The sequence below is a fragment of the Mus pahari genome, chromosome X, assembly GCF_900095145.1.
Source record: "Mus pahari chromosome X, PAHARI_EIJ_v1.1, whole genome shotgun sequence".
NCBI classification, from domain to species: domain Eukaryota; kingdom Metazoa; phylum Chordata; class Mammalia; order Rodentia; family Muridae; genus Mus; species Mus pahari.
In genome coordinates this window covers 67,685,856-67,705,509 of record NC_034613.1, presented here as the reverse complement: position 1 = coordinate 67,705,509, position 19,654 = coordinate 67,685,856, and the positions used below count along the sequence as shown (strand labels likewise).

Below are 19,654 nucleotides of genomic sequence, written 5' to 3'. Positions count from 1 at the left end.
GGCTTAAAATTTCAGTTTAAAAGAAACAACACAAACTTCGTCCCTTAAAATATTCATTTGATATTCCAAACAAAATTAATTTATTGTCTTGGAGTTTATATGGATAATTAATTAGGCTAGGCTGGTTTAGCTGTACCTTTTGTTCAGACTTTAGTCAGGAAAATATATAATAGCTGTCTCTTCAGATTCTTCTGTGTCTTATTTCTCTTCCTATATGTTAACTTTAATCAGAATTAATTTCCATCTAATTATAAAACTAAGTCAATCAATAGATATTGATTAGGGCTACATTTAGCTCTTAGCATTCATCTTCAGATCCTAGACATGTGGTACCTTTTGCTCTAACAGATATCAGCTATCAAATTTTTTCCTCTTACCTCATACAGTACCTCCTGACCACAGCCGCCCTTCTTCTACTCTTGCCAGTTTTCCCCAAGCCTTCCCTCCTTCTATTCTTTCTAGTTCCCTCTGTTTCCTCTGTTCCCCCCCCCCCCCCCCGATCCATTACACCTCTGTCTTCCTTCAGAAAAGAGCAGGCTTCTCAGTGACATCAATAGACACCAAGAGTGTATGAGGCAACCCATTCGGAAAGGTGTACCAAGAGCAGGCAAAGGAATCAAAGGAAATCTGCCCCACTCCCAGCAACTCCACAGTCCCACTGTTATGAATGTTAGGGTTTTATTGCTATGAAGAGAAACCATGACCAACGCAACTCGATAAACAAAAACATTTAGTTGGGACTGACTTAGAGTTTCAGAGGTGCAGTCCATTACTGTTATGGAGGAAACCATGGCAGAAAACTGGGAAAAACTGCAAACTCTGCAGTCTGTAGTGGTGCTTAAATTCTACATCTTGATTCAAAGGCAGCCAGGAGGAGACCATTCCACAGGCAGCCAGGAGGGGCCTCTTTTCTGTACTCTGGGCAGAGCCTGAGCATAGGACCTCAAAGCCTGCTCCCACAGGAATGAACTTCCTCCAACAAGGTCATGCCTACTCCAACATGATCACACCTTCTAGTAGTGCCACTTCTCATTCGCCAAGCCTCTTCAAACCACCACCATACATGCCCTGGCCCCATAGGCTTGTTCAAACAGACATCTTTATAGGAGCCATACCTAGCCATAACATAATGTAAAATACATATAATCCCATTTTAAAAAGTCCCCATAGTCTATCACAGTACCAACAATGTTTAAAAGTCCAAAGGTTTTTTTCTAAGTCTCTTCTAACATTCATCAGTCTTTTAAATGAAATCCCTTATAAAGTCAAAATCATAAAGTACATCACATACTTCTAACATCACAAGATACACATTAGTATTCCAAAATGTCATAGTGAGGAAATACTGCACAAAAGCAAGAGAGAAAACCAACTGGGAAAAACTCCAAACTCTGCACCTCTGTGTCTGATGTAAACACACTCTTCAGCTCACTAACTTCTTTAAACTTCGTTGGCTGTAATGACTTCTGGTTTTAGTCCTCTTTAACAGCTTTCCTTGACAGGTGTCCCATGGCTCTGATATATCTAACATCTTGGGGTATCCAAGGCAACTTAAATTTCATAGCTTCTTGTTCCAGTATCTGGGAGCCAGACAATGTCTTAATATCTTATAGGCTCCAAAAGTCACTTCTCCAGCTCTGCCCTCTATAGCACTCTAAGATTCTGCCTGGCTCCATTCCAATGCTACTGCTGTTTTTGGTGGTCATCCCATGGTCCTGTTATCTCCCATACACTGTGGACTTCTGCAGCTGGGCTTCACCAATAGCCTCTCATGGGCTCTCTTCATGATGCCAACTAAGCCTCAACTTCTTTGTATGACCCCTTCAGTCTTGGGCTGTCAGCTGTAACTGAGGCTATACTTTCACCAATGGCTTTTCCTGGCTTCTCACAGTGCCAGGCTTCAGCTATTCTTTATGACCCCTTCATGCATTCAATACTGGCACCACTTGGGTGATTTTTTTATATAGTACCAAGTCCAGCTGCCAGCCCAATGCCTAGCTCTGGAACCAGCATCTTTGTGATCTCAGAAAACATTTCCCTGAGAGTTCAACTCAGTGATGCTGGTCACCTCTTAAGCACTGCTAATTTTTTAGCTCCATCTATCCAGAATCCCCCTGATGCTGTCCCAGAAAGCCCCTCTGTTGTTGACTCTAAAGCTAGAGCCAAATGGACAAAGCTGCCTAGTTCTGATTGGTGCTGGATCTGGGATGTAACCCCCCTGACCCCCTTGTTCTATATCCTTCAGTGCCTAAGCATTTCTTTACTTAGAAGTTGCTCTGTAACAAGATGGCCTTAAACTCAGAGATCTGCTTGTCTCTGTTTCCTAGGATTTAAGGTATGTACCACCATGCATAGACCTAGGCTTTTCATAGCTTCTACGCCTGCAAGATCTGGATCAAAAGCCTGTGTCTTCCAGCCTCAATATCTGGATCACAGGCATGCCTTCCATTTCTGGATTGTAGTTCATTCCAGATTAAGTAAAAACAATAGCCAGGTTACAATAATGTCCAACATGATATATCTATCCTTTGTTCAACTATAAAAGCAAAAACAAAAGGCATAGCCCTGAGGCCACCACTCCCTTAATTACATTTATTATTCTTAAAGGAGGGATTAATACCATTCTACTTCCTGGTGCCCCTTTAATACTTGAACGATACATTTTGTAGATTTCTTTTCTAAGTTTGCTATACTTGTCCAAAATGCTCTTCTTGAGAGTAAACCAGAGGACAAAGTCTATGCTGGGCTTTTGTGATACTTCCTATGTCAGTGTAATTAATGTGACTCTCTTTACATTAGCCTCAGCCAGGGCAAAAAGCAGCCACGTTCTTCACTAAAACAGAAGAATGATCTCCACACAACATACTAAAACCTCTCTCTTCTCAAAGTTCTTGATGTAGGCCCCCAGAATTCACATCACACTCAGCACCAATGTTTTACATAGTCCTAGTTGGGTGGCCCATTAATCTCTACTTAAATCATTACACTGCTTTCCAAATCCATAGTCCCTAAATCCACATTCCTCCAAACTAATGCATGGCCAGGCCTATCACAGTAATACCTGAGTCCCTGGTATAAAATTAACTTTTATTTTAATTTGTGTTTCCATTGCTGTGAATAGAGTTCATAACCAAGGCAAGTCTTACAAAGGAAAACAATTAATTGGGCCTGGCTCACATTTCTAGACAAATACAACACATATGCAGAGGACCTAAACCATACCCATGCAGGCTCTCTGGCAGCTCCTTTGGTTTCTGTGAAGCTCTATGTGCCCCACTTGGTTGATTCTGTGGGCTGTGATTTTCTGGTATTCTTGACTGCTTTGACTCCTACAATCCTTCCTCCCTTTCTTCTGTGGGTTTCCCAGACTCTGCCTAATGTTTGACTGTGGGTCTTTGCAATTGCTCCCATCAGTTGCCAGAGGAAAACTCCCTGGTAAAAATTGGGCTAGGCACCAATCTAGTCTTATGGTAGCCATGGTTTGTGTTTCAGCGAGGGGTGTCTCTCAGTCTTCAGGCATTACAGATGGTTGTGTGCCACTTATAGTTCCTGAGAAATGAGCTCTGTTCCTCTACAAGAACAGCAATCACTTAAATGCTGAGCTATCTCTGTAGCCCCCTTCTATATTTGTTTTTTGAGGCCTACAGTGTTGCTTGGGAGAGTAGGAAAATTGAAGATACAAGAAAATATGCATCATGGTTATTAATGTGGAACATTATAGAGGCTATAATGTTCACTGTTGTAAAATGATTATGGAATACCCCATGTAGTCTCATATGTTTGAATAATGGATCTCTAGCTAACCATGCTGATTTGGAAGGATGTATATATCCTTTAGCAGGTAGAGATTTCCTGGTTGGCAGAGAACTTTAAGAGAAGGTACTGGAGTTTTATAGCTTGTCTATACTTCCTATTCTGCAAACTGACTGTAGATGTAATGTGACCATGTTCCTGTGGTCATGTCTTCAGGGAAACAATGGACATAACCTTTTTAGTTTGTGGGAAGCAGGTGTGGCTGCAGCTGCAGCCCTGTGAGCCAAGACTGCATCCTGGCTCACTGCCAAGCCCAGTGATTCCCTGCTTGTTTACCAAAAAACCTGATTATGCACACCTGAGTGATCATGCGCACCTAAGTGATCACACACACCTGAATGATCACGTGCTGCGCACCTGAGTGATCACACACTGTCCACCTGACACATAGCAAGGTATTGAGTCACTGGACTATCAACTGCGAACCCTGTCTGCGTGCATGGCTTGTGTACAGAGCGTGCTGAATGCTGATTGGATGAAGAGTGATGATGAGAGAGGAGTGCAGAGTGTGGAAGGGGATAAATTGGGTGATCCCCAGAACCGTGAGAGGATGAGAGCCTGTGAGCTTGTGAGTGCTTGTGCGGGTGTGTGTGCTTGCGTGCAGCAGAAGCTAGGGAATAGAGCTGGGAAGGAAGCTGAAAGAGAATAAAGGAAGCTGCAGTGGGAAGCTGTGGAAGCTGCTCAAACCCTGCCTTGGCATACATGTCTTCATTGCCTCACCTCCGCTGGCCGGAGGCTGGGGGTCTCCGACATTAGTTATGTAGTGTATTTTCATTTTGTCCTAAGTGTGGGTCTTAGGTGTCTCAGTAATATAGCATAGAAACACAATTTCATTTGTGTATTGTAAGCTATGTTTAACATTATACATAGTAATGCTTTTAAGTATAGTAAAATCTAGGAACTATACAAGTTTCTTGTGATAAGTGAAGGCATTCATATCTAGCTAATTATTTGGAAATGAGTAATATGGTATAAATGAACTTTAGTCAGTATGACAGTGGTGTCTAGAATATTAGAAACAATATATTAAGCTTTTTTTTAAGTCTAATGGGACTGTATAGATGGATTACCCTACCAATAATGATAGTAAAACATAGTTAATACAATATCCAAGTTGAAGAAGTCAGTATGATATTTAATTTCTGTATTTGATTAGGAAGTTATAATGGATGATGCCACAGAGCTTACATTGAGTGGTGTTTAATTTGGGAAGACCTCAGTTCTTGAGGATTGAACATACCCTTGCAATTCACAATATTGTTGAGATCTTATTTCATAAGGAGACATTAACCTATTAGTTTATAGATAATGTAAATTGAAATTTATTTTGCTACAAAGTATTCTTATAAGTAAACTGTCTTAATGTAAGAATTAACCTTCAACTTTTCAACTCTTTAATGCATTGAGATATCAATATAAAAAACTACTTGAACTCAAAATATATGATAATGACTCTGTAAGGTGTTGAAGAGATGACACTCAATTTCCTTGTTCACTTATAGTGAAATTAGTGTGAATGACATATTCAGTGACAGTCAATTAGAACTAAATTGCTTTCTAATGTACTTTTGAATTAATTTCTCATATTTTATCTGGTGTACCATATAAATATAATTAATCCAGGTAAAAATAATATTTCCTGTTTTCATTTATTAGCTGAGTGTTGTTCACACTGATTAAAAGGATTAATGAATAAGATCCTCATTTAATTATACTTATTTGTTGTATATTTACACATGTGTAATAAAATGAAGCTAATGTTTTAAAATTTTAGTCAACAGAATTATGATTAGCAAATGTTAAATTTTAAAATAATGATATATACATTTTGCTTTGTTAAATAGCTTTGATGTAGTAAATAAATATTTAGCATACTAAATGTTAAAAAATATGATTAAAATTTATTTGCGATATTTGTCAAAAGGTACCTATTAGTATCCAAATATTTAACGTTCTTCATGTATATAATCTATCAATATTATTTAATGTATATGTATGAAATTATAAATGTTAGCTGGTCATTTTGGACAAATCCTTATTAGGATATGTTGGAGGAAATTAAGTTTATATGATGGTTATTTTTAAAACCTATTAGATTTATTCTGATATATTATCTCTCTTAATCTTTATAGAATAAAGTTGACAAACAAGATATAAATATACATTTAAATATTAAAATACTATTGCACATAGTTGGTTTTTGAGAAAAGACACATCAAGTCACATTAATTGCTGGTATTTTAAGCAAAATAATAATATATATATATATAATTTTATATTTTGAACAGTAATTCAACTCTTCAGTTCAAGATTCCCACTGCAAAGCTTCTTGATAATGATGAGATTCACCCACTTACTGTGACATTTCCAAATGGCAGAGTCATCAAAGGCTCTAATACTGGACTAAATGATGAGATATTATGTCATCTTAGTTTCAGTTCATCTAAACCTGTTTCATTTTTTACCAATCTTCGTTTTTGTGATGATAGAAATAACTGGTAAGATATTTAAGTATAGATACTTTTTTACTTGATACTGAAGTATACTAGGTTTATATTCTATACTTTGGTAAAGTGGTAAAAGGAATTGCACCTAATATAATGATATTGTATATACAATTTTAATATTCCAAATATAATTTGCTTTAATGATAAATCACAAAATCGTGAAGTATATGCATTTATAGTATTATAACTTGTTAACTTGATTTTTGAGATGCATTCTTTTCATATGTAAATAAAAAGCTGATATGAACAAAAGTTTTTGAAGTAGTAAAGTAGGACATGAAATATGGAGGTACAACTAGATTTGTTTATTGATGATAGTTTGCTGCTTTTGACTTGGAATGCTGTAGTACACCAGAGTTTGCGTGGGAGGCAGATATCAAGGGGCCTGATACAGGGTTTTTTGATATAGGCTTTTTGAAGAACAGCTGTATGATAGATATATATTTCACAAATTATAAGAAAAGATAATCTATTTTATTTCATTCCTGCTGTATTTTCATATCTGTTTTATCTCTTTTATTGTCCTATCCGTTTTCAACACCTTCTTTCTCAAACTTATACAACCAGAGTGAACACACACACACACACACACACACACTCACACACATTGAAAAGTATGTTTAGTAGTAAAGTCTTATGAGTAAATATACTCATAAGAGTCTTCCCACTAAGATAGATTGGATCTCAGGAGATGGCTCCATTGATAAATCAGGTCTGTCTGCACCAGTAAATCTAGAACTGTGAAAGTGATCTCCAGGTTCAGAGACATCCTGTCTTATAAAATTAGTGGAGGCTGATTGAGGAAAAAATAAACATGTAGGCTTCTACCTTTCATATAAATTAACACTGCATGTGCACGCATGCGCATGTGCATGCGCGCGCGCGCACACACACACACACACACACACACACACGGGCAGGAACGTTCACTTTTTAAACTGATGGATTATTAATATGTCCAAACACAAATTATTTACACATTATGGGTAAATAAACTCAATGATATATTATGACAGTCTGTGTCACAAATTTATTAAACACCTATATATTGATTACTAATATTCATTGTTATTTTTGCTCAGGATTGCTTCTGCTATGTATGATCTTTTATAGTTTTGTATGAATTTTAGGATTTTTTTGTGTTTATGTAAATAATTTTGTGAAAATTATACCAAATAGCAAGTTAGCTTTATTAAAGAGATGTAGTTATGGTTCAAAAAAAATTAAATAGACTAAATCATATAAATGGACTTAGGAGTACAAATCACATGATCATCTTAAAACATGCAGGAAAGGCCTTTAACAAAAAACTAACATGCCTTCAAGATAAAGGATGTATATGACAAGGTCACTTCCATCAACTTCCTAAATGCAGGAAAGATCAGAACAATTCCATTGAAATTCGGAATGAAAGGCTGAAGAATTGGGTTGGTAGCTAAGAGCACTAGCTGTTCTTCCAAGGGACCCAGGTCTGAATCTCAACACCCACATGACAGTTCCCAACTGTCTATAAGTCCAGTACCAGGGGGTCTGATATTCTCACACACACATACGTTGAAGTAGGACATCAATGGATGTAAATTTCAATAAAAGGAAATTAGGAATGAAGCAGAGATACAAATATGAATAAAAAAGTCAAATTAATCTTTTAATATCAATGCTAAGATAGTCTAACTTTAGAGAAAGGGCAGAAAAGTTTTCAGTATTGTAAGAGAACTGATATGACATTAGAATTTTATGTGAGGTCTTGGATAATGTCTCCTTACCACTGAGAAGTATATGATAGAATTCATTTGAGGAATAAACTTAATGCTGAAAGATTAAATGCTCACTACTTAACTTAAAAGGAGCTATGGCTCTAAGGCAGGCTTGAAATGCTACCCTGCAGGTGACTCAAAAAAAAATCTTACCTTTGAGGACACAATAAGAAAATCTTGAGCTTCCTGCCTAGAGTAGATGGTGTGTCTAGAAATAATTCTGTAGCAGTGCATATTTATAGTTTCCATTTGATGCTGAGCTTACTAAACTGCCACCATCCTTTAAGCTAGTTTGAAAGGTATAATTTCATCTCCAAGTCCAGATCTAAGAGACAGCATCTGTGTGCTAAAATTTTTCTCCCAGTGATTTATATGTACCATAAACTCTGTGAAGAAGGGATCTGAAAAGATCAAATATGGGAAGATGTCAAGAGAGATTGAACAGTGAAATATTAACAAATGTGAATCAGCATCAGAAAATGGTACTGTGGAAGTCTTTTAGGAAAAATACTTTCCTATTAAGGAAAATATTAATTAGTTTGTTGATTATATTTATATATAATTTCATTTGTTTTAAAAAATTCATTGTAAAATATAATTCCAAACTTACAGCATATGAAATTGGAATACTACTTTTTACTTGGATCTGAATTTGTGGTCAAGTTCTATTATGTATATTGCAAAATTTTATCACACTAAGACAATTCAAGTCTTATGATTTCATTACCATAGCACATGTAGTACATTAATATTGAATAAAATTCTTACATTCTGATGTGGAATGGTATGTAACAGTTCATTTGAATAGGAAGATTTAAATGGTTTATGAACCTAAAACTATATTGTGATTGAGACATGAATTTCAAAGCTTCAGTAAAAAACAGTAAAGGAATATTTAGCAGATGAGGTAGACCCCTCTCTTTCTTTCTCTCCGTCCTTCCTCCCTCAGTTTCTCTCTATCCCACCTTTCCTCTCCCTCTCTTCTTCCCTCTCTCTTCCACCTCTTCCCTCTCCCTCCTATCTCTCTTTCCTCTCTCTTTCTTCTCTCTTTCCATCCCCTCTTCTTCTACTCTATGAATTTACCTCCTTTGAAATAGTTATGATGTTAATGGAACATAATCAGCCTGATAAATATAAAATGATATCATACTATTTAGCATTATGCTTCATATTTTGTCAGATCATAATAGTTCCTTTGCTAATGTAAAATTAAAATATTATAATTACTAGACATTTGTCTCAGAGATTGAACAAGAAGCTTCAACATTACCTCCTTAAAGATACTGGGGGGCAACAATCATAAGAGTTTTTAACCTTCACTAATAATGGATAAATAAGTAGAGATAAAATGTGACTGGAGTGTTGAGTTATAAATTATGAGATGTTTCCGGTCTTATCTGATGAATATTAAGTGGTCATAAAATTCAAAGAAAAATATGAAAGTTTCATAGGGGAAGGAATATCCACATAGTCTTAACAATTCATCCATATATTTATTATCTTTCTAACAGAGATGTCTACAATACACAAATTAATAGAGATAAAAATCAGACGGTAGCTAGTGAGCAAATTGAACATTACTTTTAATGTGGTTGTTACTTCTCTTTTTTAATGATCCTGACAGTATTTTAATTAAGTAATGATAGAGGTTGTGGATTCTGTGAACTTGTTAAAAAATCACTTAATTATGTATCTCAATGAGTGGATTCTATGTGATATAAATTATATACTTAAATACTACTCTAAAAAGAAATGAAGATATCTGATGGATACCAGCATAATATATTAAACAAATTCAGTGTTATTAATACTGGGAAATGTTTTATCACATCACAATGGTATTTATCCATTTCATTATTTATATGATCATACACAATCACATCAAGCATCAATCTTGTCTGCTCGAATGTCTATGTTGATTATTGCCTAGTACAAAAATAACAATTTTAGTAACAATTTTAAGTTACTGGAATACCAGGGCTTTCATTTGATTTCTGGATTTGAATTGAAACCCATTATGGTACAGTGACTTTCTATTGTACTGTTTGTGTAACTAAGCATTTTCAGAGCTTTTTTTTTTTAATAACATGTGCTACTTGTATATGATTTGACATTAGGAAATCTATAAATATTACCGTAATTCACTTACATGGCAACATTAGCTCCATTATTTCAGAAGTACATATAATAAAATGTATCGTACTACTAATTTCAAAAGCAATTTTTTCTATATTTTAATCTCTGTATAATAATACAAATGAATAAAGTATCTCTCTTTCTATGCTAGATACCTTCTCTGATTTCTCCACTCTTTGACCCTGGGATGAGTGCAATTAACTACATATTTTTATTATTCTCTGTTTTTATCCTTGCAGACACTGAGTTTTCTTTGTAGTATTCAACAAGCTTGTTTCGAAATAGGAAAAAGAAAACAGTATACATATTCAAACATTGTTCTTGGAACAAAACTTGTTTTAACTATTTTTCTTAATCATAATGTTTCAAGGGATAGTTTTCATTTTGTTTGTCCATGTTGTACTTTGGTAATAGTGGCCAGGAATAAGCATCTTTTTTTTTTTTTTTTTGAATACTAAGGAAATGTTCCCATTAAAAAAATAAAAGGTGCCAGAAGAACCCAAATACAGTGACCATGTATATATATGAAATTTAAAGTAAAAGTTTTTGCCTCAATCTGATTTGCCTCAATCTATGGCTATTATTTTCTTGAAGCAGGTACCAGGGCTTTAAAGATCCCGTACAGTATATGTGGCAATTATGAACCTAACCCTAAGAACAATTCCTATGTTTTGATTTTATGTCCTGTAATAGATTGTCTACCCAAAAGGTAGTAACAAAATATCAGTTCATGGTATCTCAGTGTACTAGAGCACAGAAGAAGAGCCTCCATAGTTGCTACAGTATTGTTTCTCTTCTAAAATTTTAATCGTTTGTAAACAAAAGTTACCAATAATGTCTTCATGCTATTTAATTTAGAAAATCATTACTGTGAGTAATTAACTGTGCTAATTTCAAATATAATTCCAAAAGATGTGGACTTTTATTCATTTGTCTTTTTGATTGGCTCGTATTCATTATAAATCATTTTGAGTTTTAGGAAGATAATTATCTTTTAGTTTGTATCATGTATTTTGGCCATATTCATTCTTCATACCTTTTTCTAACCAATCTCCTTTCCTTTTTTCACTGATCTCCTTTCATTTCCCAGTTTCCTATTTCCAAGGTCTATCTTTCTCTGTCTATCTGTCTGTCTTTGTCTCTCTCGCACACACATATACATATACATATACATATACATATACATATACATATACATATATTCACAAGTGAGGACAGATTAAAATGCTTTCGGTTCAGTATCCTTGCTGTTATAAACAGTACAGCAGTAAACATGGATGTGACAGCATCTCCTTTAAATAGAATGCTGTGTAGAGGATATTGAGGTTGGATAGTAGTGTACTATGGTAATTCTACTTTTTAGAATGTCCTTAATGCTTGACATATAACTTGAATATATGTTTTGAAACCTTCAGAGTTAATCATCACTTTTCTGGAGTGTATTTTATTTTAATTTTATTTTCTATTTTCTTTCTGTTTTTATTAGATAGGTTCTTTATATTTCAAATGCTATCCTGAAAGTTCCCTATACCCTCCCCCTGCCCCTGCTCCCCTACCCACCCACTCCCACTTCTTGGTCCTGGCATTCCCCTNTGCTGGGTCATACAAAGTTTGCAAGACCAAGGGGCTTCTCTTCCCAATGATGGCCGATTAGGCCATGTTCTGCTACATCTGCAGCTAGAGACACGAGCTCAGGGGGTACTGGTTAGTTCATATTTTTGTTCCACCTGCAAGGTTGCAGCCCCCTTCAGCTCCTTGGGTACTTTCTCTAGCTCCTCCACTGGGGGCCCTGTGTTCCATCCAATAGCTGACTGTGAGCATCCACTTCTGTGTTTGCCAGGCACTGTCATAGCCTCACAAGAGGTCAGTGAAGCTTGTAAACTATTGAAAATTTAAAAATTTAAATTTACAAATTTTCAAGATATTCTTCGTGATTACTAAAAACAAAAGGAAAACAACAAATGATTAATCATTTGAGTTTTAAGCATTATCAGCATTTCAAATAATTAAAAATATTTTTGTCTTAGCTACATGTGAGTGATTAGTTTATTGATAAAAATATTTTTGTTTTTAGGTTCTCACTTCCAGTTACTGCAACATCAGAAAATTGTATTCTTACTATTTATCTATATTTGGCAGTTCATTTGGACACTCAGAGAGTTGTTTTAAAGGAAGGTGAGTTGTTTATGGCTGATTGCATTCTTTCCCTGTGCAGGTTCTTACTAATTTACTATCTAAACAATACTGTATGTATGGGGAATCTCTGCTTCAGTTGTTGGGGTGGTAGCATTTGGAATGTAAATAATAATATAAAAGAATGAAACAAACTACATGCAAAATTAGAATCAAAATGTCTGATCGGCACCTTGAGAACTCACTGAGTTTATCGTTTTCATCAGATAGATATTGATGTATTATTGTCTCAAGTACAAAGTAACACTAGCTTTATGTTCTATTTTATTATACTTTTATTATAAAAATGCTATTTATAGTGAAAATAGTGAATTAAAAATTTACAGCCAGTTATGTTGCATAATGGTAGAGCAGTTGTATATCCTGTACAAAGGGGTGTGTTTGACAGTCAGCACCTGGAAACAATTAATATATGTTTATTAAACATTGATTGATGCCCAGAGCTATGTTTGTTATTAATAAATGAATCTGATAGTGTCATTTATTTCATAAATTTGACAGCATATATGAAGATGCACAAATAGAGGGTTGAGTTTTATGTATAAGGTAGTAGAAATATATTGTACATGGATCTTTGCAGTGCACAAATAGAGGGTTGAGTTTTCTGTATAAGATAGTTGAAATATTGCACATGGATCTTTGCAGTCACTTACAGAAATTATGGGGATATTTGTGTCAAACTTTTCAAATGATAAGCAGCATTGTTTAAGTTTAGAGTAATGTCAGAAATGTTTAGTAGTGTAATAGGATGGGTAGAAGTCACAATGTGCACTGTTAAGTCCATAAGTTTTAGTTCAAAGTTAGCCTTTTTCTTCTAGTTTAATCAGTTTTATTATCCACTTGCCTCTTGAACTGTTAATCGAACTTATGAAGGATACTTGGTACTGTTTGGTACTTTATGGCTTCTCAGAAAAAAAAAAACATCAAAATATATATATCAGAATCAGTAATTTCTCCTTTTATTCCAGTTAACATGACCAGAAGCCATTATTCTCTTCTAGGATAAAAATAATTTTGCTGTATGTGTAAAAATTCTATAAATGAAATCCACTATTTATACATACAAATAAAAAATAAAATCTTTACATAAACTACCATTACTGGTAGGATGAAAACAACACGGTCCCTTTTCTCATAGCTCAGATAGTGGCTACATTCTCATTTTTGGACGTTTTGTCGTCTGTGTTTAAGTCATAACATGCTCCCATGAGTTATTCTACTCTCTGGACGGTTCTTTTTCTGATATCTTTTTGATGATTCAACAGTTATATCTATTATACACTATATAGCTATGTACCAAGGAAGGGGCTTGCCTTTATGTATATGAAATTTTCGTTCATCTTCAATACTCTCATAACTGCCATTTTCCTGCCATACTCCATGTTTAATTTTGATTTCTCAAACTTCACATCTGCATTCTTTTCTGACATTTATAAAATCTTAGAAAATGGAACTAATTTCCCTTTCAGTCTTCTGTCCAGAATGTCTCACATAGTATAATAGATAAAAAACATATTTTTCCTGTATTATCTATGTTATATAATGGGTGATTTTAATTCTAAAACTCCAAGAAAACATTTTTTTTTTTTTTGGTTTTAAGAGACAGGGTTTTTCTGTATAGCCCTGGCTGTTCTGGAACTCTGTAGACTAGGCTGGCCGTGAACTCAGAAATTCGCCTGCCTCTACCTCCCGAGTGCTGGGATTAAAGGCATGTGCCACCATGCCTGGCTTCCAAGAAAACATTTTTATCTGCATATTACCATTAAACATGGGTTATATGTCGAGTAGTATATTCTAACTATCACAAAAATTGAGTTTTAAAGATATTTATAGACTATTCCATTTTGTATTATAGAGTTGCAGAGAGAGAAATACAGAGAGAGCACATGCGGGGTGGGGGGGGGGAGAGGGGGGAGGACTAAGACTCCAAGTGCCCCTGAGACATATTAGGTAAGCTTTCTTTGACAAATTATGACTGGTTTTGCTCTAAAAATATTAGGAATAAACTTGGTATATGACAGCCTATTGATATTTGATGCTGCTTTTAAAGTAATCCTCACTGTGACCTAAGGGTTTTTGGTTTCTTATGTTTAGGTAAGATTCTTTTCAGGTACTTTGTATGAAAGATACCCAGAGTTTAGGGGCTAAAGAGTAGTCCTGGTCCTGGTCTACAGAGTGAGTTCCAGGACAGCAGGGCTACACAGAGAAACACTGTCTCGGGGGAAAAAAAAAACCAGAAAAAAAAAAAAAAAACCAGAAAAAAAAAGAGCAGTCCTGGTGAACCTATGACTTCATTTTTAAACAAAGATTTATTATCTATACAATGGTCTGCCTGGCTGGATACCTGCAGCCCTAAGAGAGCACCAGATCTCGTTATAGATGGTCATAAGCCACCATGTAGTTGCTGGGAATTGAACTTAGGAATGAGAAGCTCTTTTCAATCTCTCCAGTGCAACTTCAATTTTTTCAACTGTACAGGTTTACTTTTCTGACAGAATATGCATATATATGTGTATATATATATATATATATATATATATATATATATATATATATGTTTGTGTGTGTGTGTGTGCGTGTGTGTGTGTGCCTTTTTATGTATGACATATTAGCAACCATTTGGAATATATGCGTTTTTATTTTTATTGGATAGTTTTTTAATTTACATTTCAAATGCTGTCCCTCTTCCAGGTTTTCCCATCGCAAACCCCCTATCCAATCCCACCTCCACATTGCTTCTTTGAGGGTGCTCCACCACCCACTCACCCATCCACTCCCACCTCACTTCCCTAGCATTCCACTACACTGGGTCATCAACCCTCCAAAGGACCAAGGGGCTCCTCTACTATTGATGCCAGATAAGACAATCCTTTGCTACATATGCAGCTGGCGTCATGTGTCCCTCCATGTGTGCTCTTTGGTTCATGGTTTAGTCCCTGGGAGCTCTGAGGGTCTGGTTAGTTGATATTGTTGTTCTTTTTTATTAAGTTAAATACATACTGTGAGTTGAAAACTCTAAATTATATAGCAGTCCAAGATTGGAATATGGTTTTAAATCTCCAAAGTGGTATCAACTCATGAAGAAGTGATTTCATTTTTTATTAGATATTTTCTTTATTTACATTTCAAATATTATACCCTTTCCTGGTTTCTTATCAACTAGGAATAGGTATTTGTGTTAGCAACCCCTTTATGTCTTTTATATTATAATTCCAATTATTTGATGTAGCAACATTTAAAATGTTTTAAATATTTTGTGCTAAAGATAATATTGTTCATTTTTCTACTGATATGACAATCATCTTATCAAATAAAATTCATTAGATTTAGGGACCCATATCACAATTTGTGCCATTTTAATTTTTTAACTCATGTGATAACAAAATTTATATTTAGACTTTCTTTTAGTGTTTTATGTGAATTATGAAATACAATTTAAATACCATATTAAATTTACAAATATTTCTTTGGCTAACTATGCTCTAATTTGTCATTTGTAGAAAAACAAGGAAATATTACAAAGCCTAGAGGCAGTTTTCTGGTTCCACGTAGGGATTCCAAATCATTTGCTTCACAGAAAATGAAAAGAGGATCTCTTGTTCCCAAGTTTAATGATGCTGAGGTTATATGTGGGAACCTATTTGTTGGTATGTGAAAAAATATAATGTACTTATCAAATCTAGTCAATGATATAATCTTAATATCAAACAGCTATTTTGAACAACAAATTCATTAAAAATTATATGGGTTTATCAAAATCAGAGTGGACCATTTGCTCTCTATAAGTTTTTAATGAATATCAGTAGTCATTCTCTATATTTATATTATTCTTAGTGCCTCACTAATATTATATATGCCAAAATTTGTATCTCCTACTCCCATTAATTAAGTAGCTGAATACAAAAACCTACGAATAGTTGTTATTTTTTTTTACATTTAATTAAAATGTTAAATATCCTGTTGATCCCTTATAACTCATTTGTAACATTATAAGTAGCTCCTGTATGCAGATTGTGAACTGCAGATTTATGGGTTTCAATACATGTTCTATTTGGATTCCAGGTTGCCTATCTTACAAAGTAGTAAGCATAGGTAAAATAGGAGTTTGGTATTTTTAAAGATTAACATCAAATATTCTTTATATATATCTGTGTATTATTTTTAAACTTAATTTTTATCAATTGGGCAAATGGAACTTCAATAGTGTGAATCTGTATTTTTGTGATTATATAAGAAAATACTTTTAATAAAGTACAGTATAATAATTTATACTCATTAAAGTTTATATAACACAAAATATTTTGTCATATTTGTGTATTACTCAGAAAGACATTTTGAATATTTAGTAGGTATTTTGTTTCTGTAATTCTTTTAGCTAAACTCTACTTGTATAATAAGCAATAGAAAAGAAATGTAAATAAGCTTTTATTATATAAATAAAAGTAAAACAGTCATATTTTGAGGAATATTTGTGAATATTTCCTGAAAAGTATGAAACATCACTTTTTTCCATATTTAATAAATGTACTTTAAAAATTTTGTATATTTGGAAAAATAATTTAATAATTATTTTAAAATATAATAGATATAAAATATTTTGAAGAGAATAGAAAATTTTGTTGATGAGGTTTAATTTTACCGATTACAAGTAAAGTTAAGTAGAGAAATACTCTGTGTTCAAATAATAATATTGTGCAACAAATGTGGACTCTAGGGATGGAAATTTCACGGGATTATTTTGACTCAGATGAAAGTATTGCAGACAGACTATATGCTACATATCTGGAAAATGAAGAGAAGAATCAACAGTTCTTTGCACCTGCGGAAGGATCAAAGGCTTTTGACTATTTTCAGAAGGTTGTGAATGCAGCTCAGACGTGGTTCAGTCTCTTTGGCTGGCCAGAAGGACCCCATTCTCTTTCTATTCCTGAGACAATAAGAAGGTGACATTTATATGCTTTATAATTTTTTTATTTTGCATTTTTAAAAGTATAGTGTGCTTATAGTCATTTTCAATGAAACAGACTTAGTTTATGTAAACCAATGAATTATTAGGGGAATATGGAGGACAGAATGATGCAATTATAAATTCTGTGATTCATATGTACTTCTTCAACATAATAGTTTTGCTTTAGATTAACTTATTAGTGAGCCATTAATTATATAAAACAATATTTGATTGTGACCTTTAAATAGATTTAGTGTCCTCTGGTCTTATTCGCTTACCTGTGATGCGTTTGTACCCATCACACTGGCCTCCTTCATCTTTTGATGTTTTCTCTTCCATTCTGTCACATGCCCTTTGCTTTTTCTTCTTTAATTTAACCTTGACTGATATTTTTCTCCTTTTCCTATGCCACCTTTGTAGAGAAATTTTAATCTAGCAATATGACTATTCTGGCATGGTATCACATCCGAATACCTTGTAAGTCTGGCTGATCCAACTGGAATGACACACCTTTATTCCCACTGGCTGAAATACAAACACAGCCTTAGCATACACCTGTACACCCTTAACACAGCCTTAGCATACACCTGTACACCCTTAACAATGAAGGTAGAGTTAGTTTATAGAAGGAAGTAGCCATGTTTGAAAGTGTCATGTAATTGAGGGGCATATTATGCATGATATGTATTTAAAAATTTATATTACATGGGAACCTATAGAAATCATATTTAGATTATACAGTGCAAGATTGTACACAGTGAATTTAAGTTGCTTTCTATATTAACGTGCAGTAAGATCATGAACCCTTAATGTCTTTTCTTAAACCCAGTCTGTTTCCAATCCATTCCTTCAGCACCTCAATTGCAGCATTTGTGATATATGTGTAAAAGAGAAGGTATAATTTCTTTGGAAATATTTCAAAACTTAATTTGTGCTTACAGACAATAACCACATGAATTGCATTTTAGAATGTATTTCTCTCTCTACCTTAATATTATTTGTTTTAGTTATTGATCATATTTTTGCATAAAGTGACATTTTGAGACTGTTGTTCATTTATTCCTTTTTACTCATAGGGAAGTGCAGAAAATACAATTCTATTCAACATCCTCACCACCCAAGAAATATTCCAGACAGTATGATTTTTCCAAATATAATAAGACAATTTATGATGTGATACTTCACTTGAGTGGCAAACTGCCACCTGGAATTAACGCAAGCCAGTCCTTACCCGTGGATAACATTGAAAGGGTGATGCAACTCCATTCGCAGCATGCCTCACTTCTAGACTTTATCACGTAAGAGCTAACTTTTACTAGATTAAACATGTAATCATGACTTCCTTGACCTGATAAATGGATAGATGTATGAGTGTTTGCATAGACTAAAGATAATATTGGTCTTTAGCTTAAATATCTCTTGCTCTACACATTGTAATATATATTGTAGTGGTGAAACATACACTATTTAACTAAATATTCCATGAACTTTTTGGATGCGTAATCGAGTATACTACTGCTCAAACTTCATCATGTACCCAGATCATGAGGGTGGCTTGTTAAAACAATATGCTCATAGTTACCCACAAGATTTATGATGCTAATTTAGGTTAAATATAAGATGTGAGATGATGTGACTGATCCTATCCCATGGCCTATTTTAAGCCATATATGCCATAAATCCAGTGATTAAAAAATGAAATTTAAAAATATCCTTAGATTATTAATAGTATCATCTTAGTTTAAGGATATTACAAACTTCTGGTTTTCATAGTTAAGGTGAGAATATTAAAGCATGAGGCTGGGGAGAAGTTCCATAAAAGCTAACAAAGGATAGCATACATGTTATTGTGAGGTCTGTATTACTCTATAGCTGTTAATTGACAAGTTGCCATAAAATGAAAGGACAATGTTATTTTGAAATCCATGGACAAGGTTGATGATTTTTTTATTAGATATTTTCTTTATTTACATTTCAAGTGCTATCCCGAAAGTTCTCTATACCCTCCCCCCGCCCCTGCTCCCCTACCCACCCACTTCCACTTTTTGGCCATGGCATTCCCCTGTGCTGGGTCATATAAAGTTTGCAAGACCAAGGGGCCTCTCTTCCCAATGATGGCCAATCAGGACATCTTCTGCTATATATGCAGCTAGAAACACGAGCTCAGGGGTTACTGGTTAGTTCATATTGTTGTTGCACCTACAGGGTTGCATCCCCCTTGAGCTCCTTGGGTACTTTCTCTAGCTCCTCCATTGGGGGCCCTGTGTTCCATCCAATAGCTGACTGTGAGCATCCACTTC

General features: G+C 34.5%; 1 protein-coding gene across 1 annotated transcript in view; it reads left to right on the top strand.

Moving 5' to 3' along the window:
- Cfap47 (cilia and flagella associated protein 47) overlaps positions 1 to 19,654 on the top strand; it is a 210,187-nt gene that overhangs the window by 59,135 nt on the left and 131,398 nt on the right. The window contains exons 26-30 of the mRNA XM_021188546.2: positions 6,102 to 6,311; positions 12,288 to 12,388; positions 15,907 to 16,053; positions 17,121 to 17,349; positions 18,431 to 18,652. Of these exons, the coding sequence (XP_021044205.2) occupies positions 6,102 to 6,311; positions 12,288 to 12,388; positions 15,907 to 16,053; positions 17,121 to 17,349; positions 18,431 to 18,652 (909 nt within the window). The remainder of the gene's footprint in view (positions 1 to 6,101; positions 6,312 to 12,287; positions 12,389 to 15,906; positions 16,054 to 17,120; positions 17,350 to 18,430; positions 18,653 to 19,654) is intronic.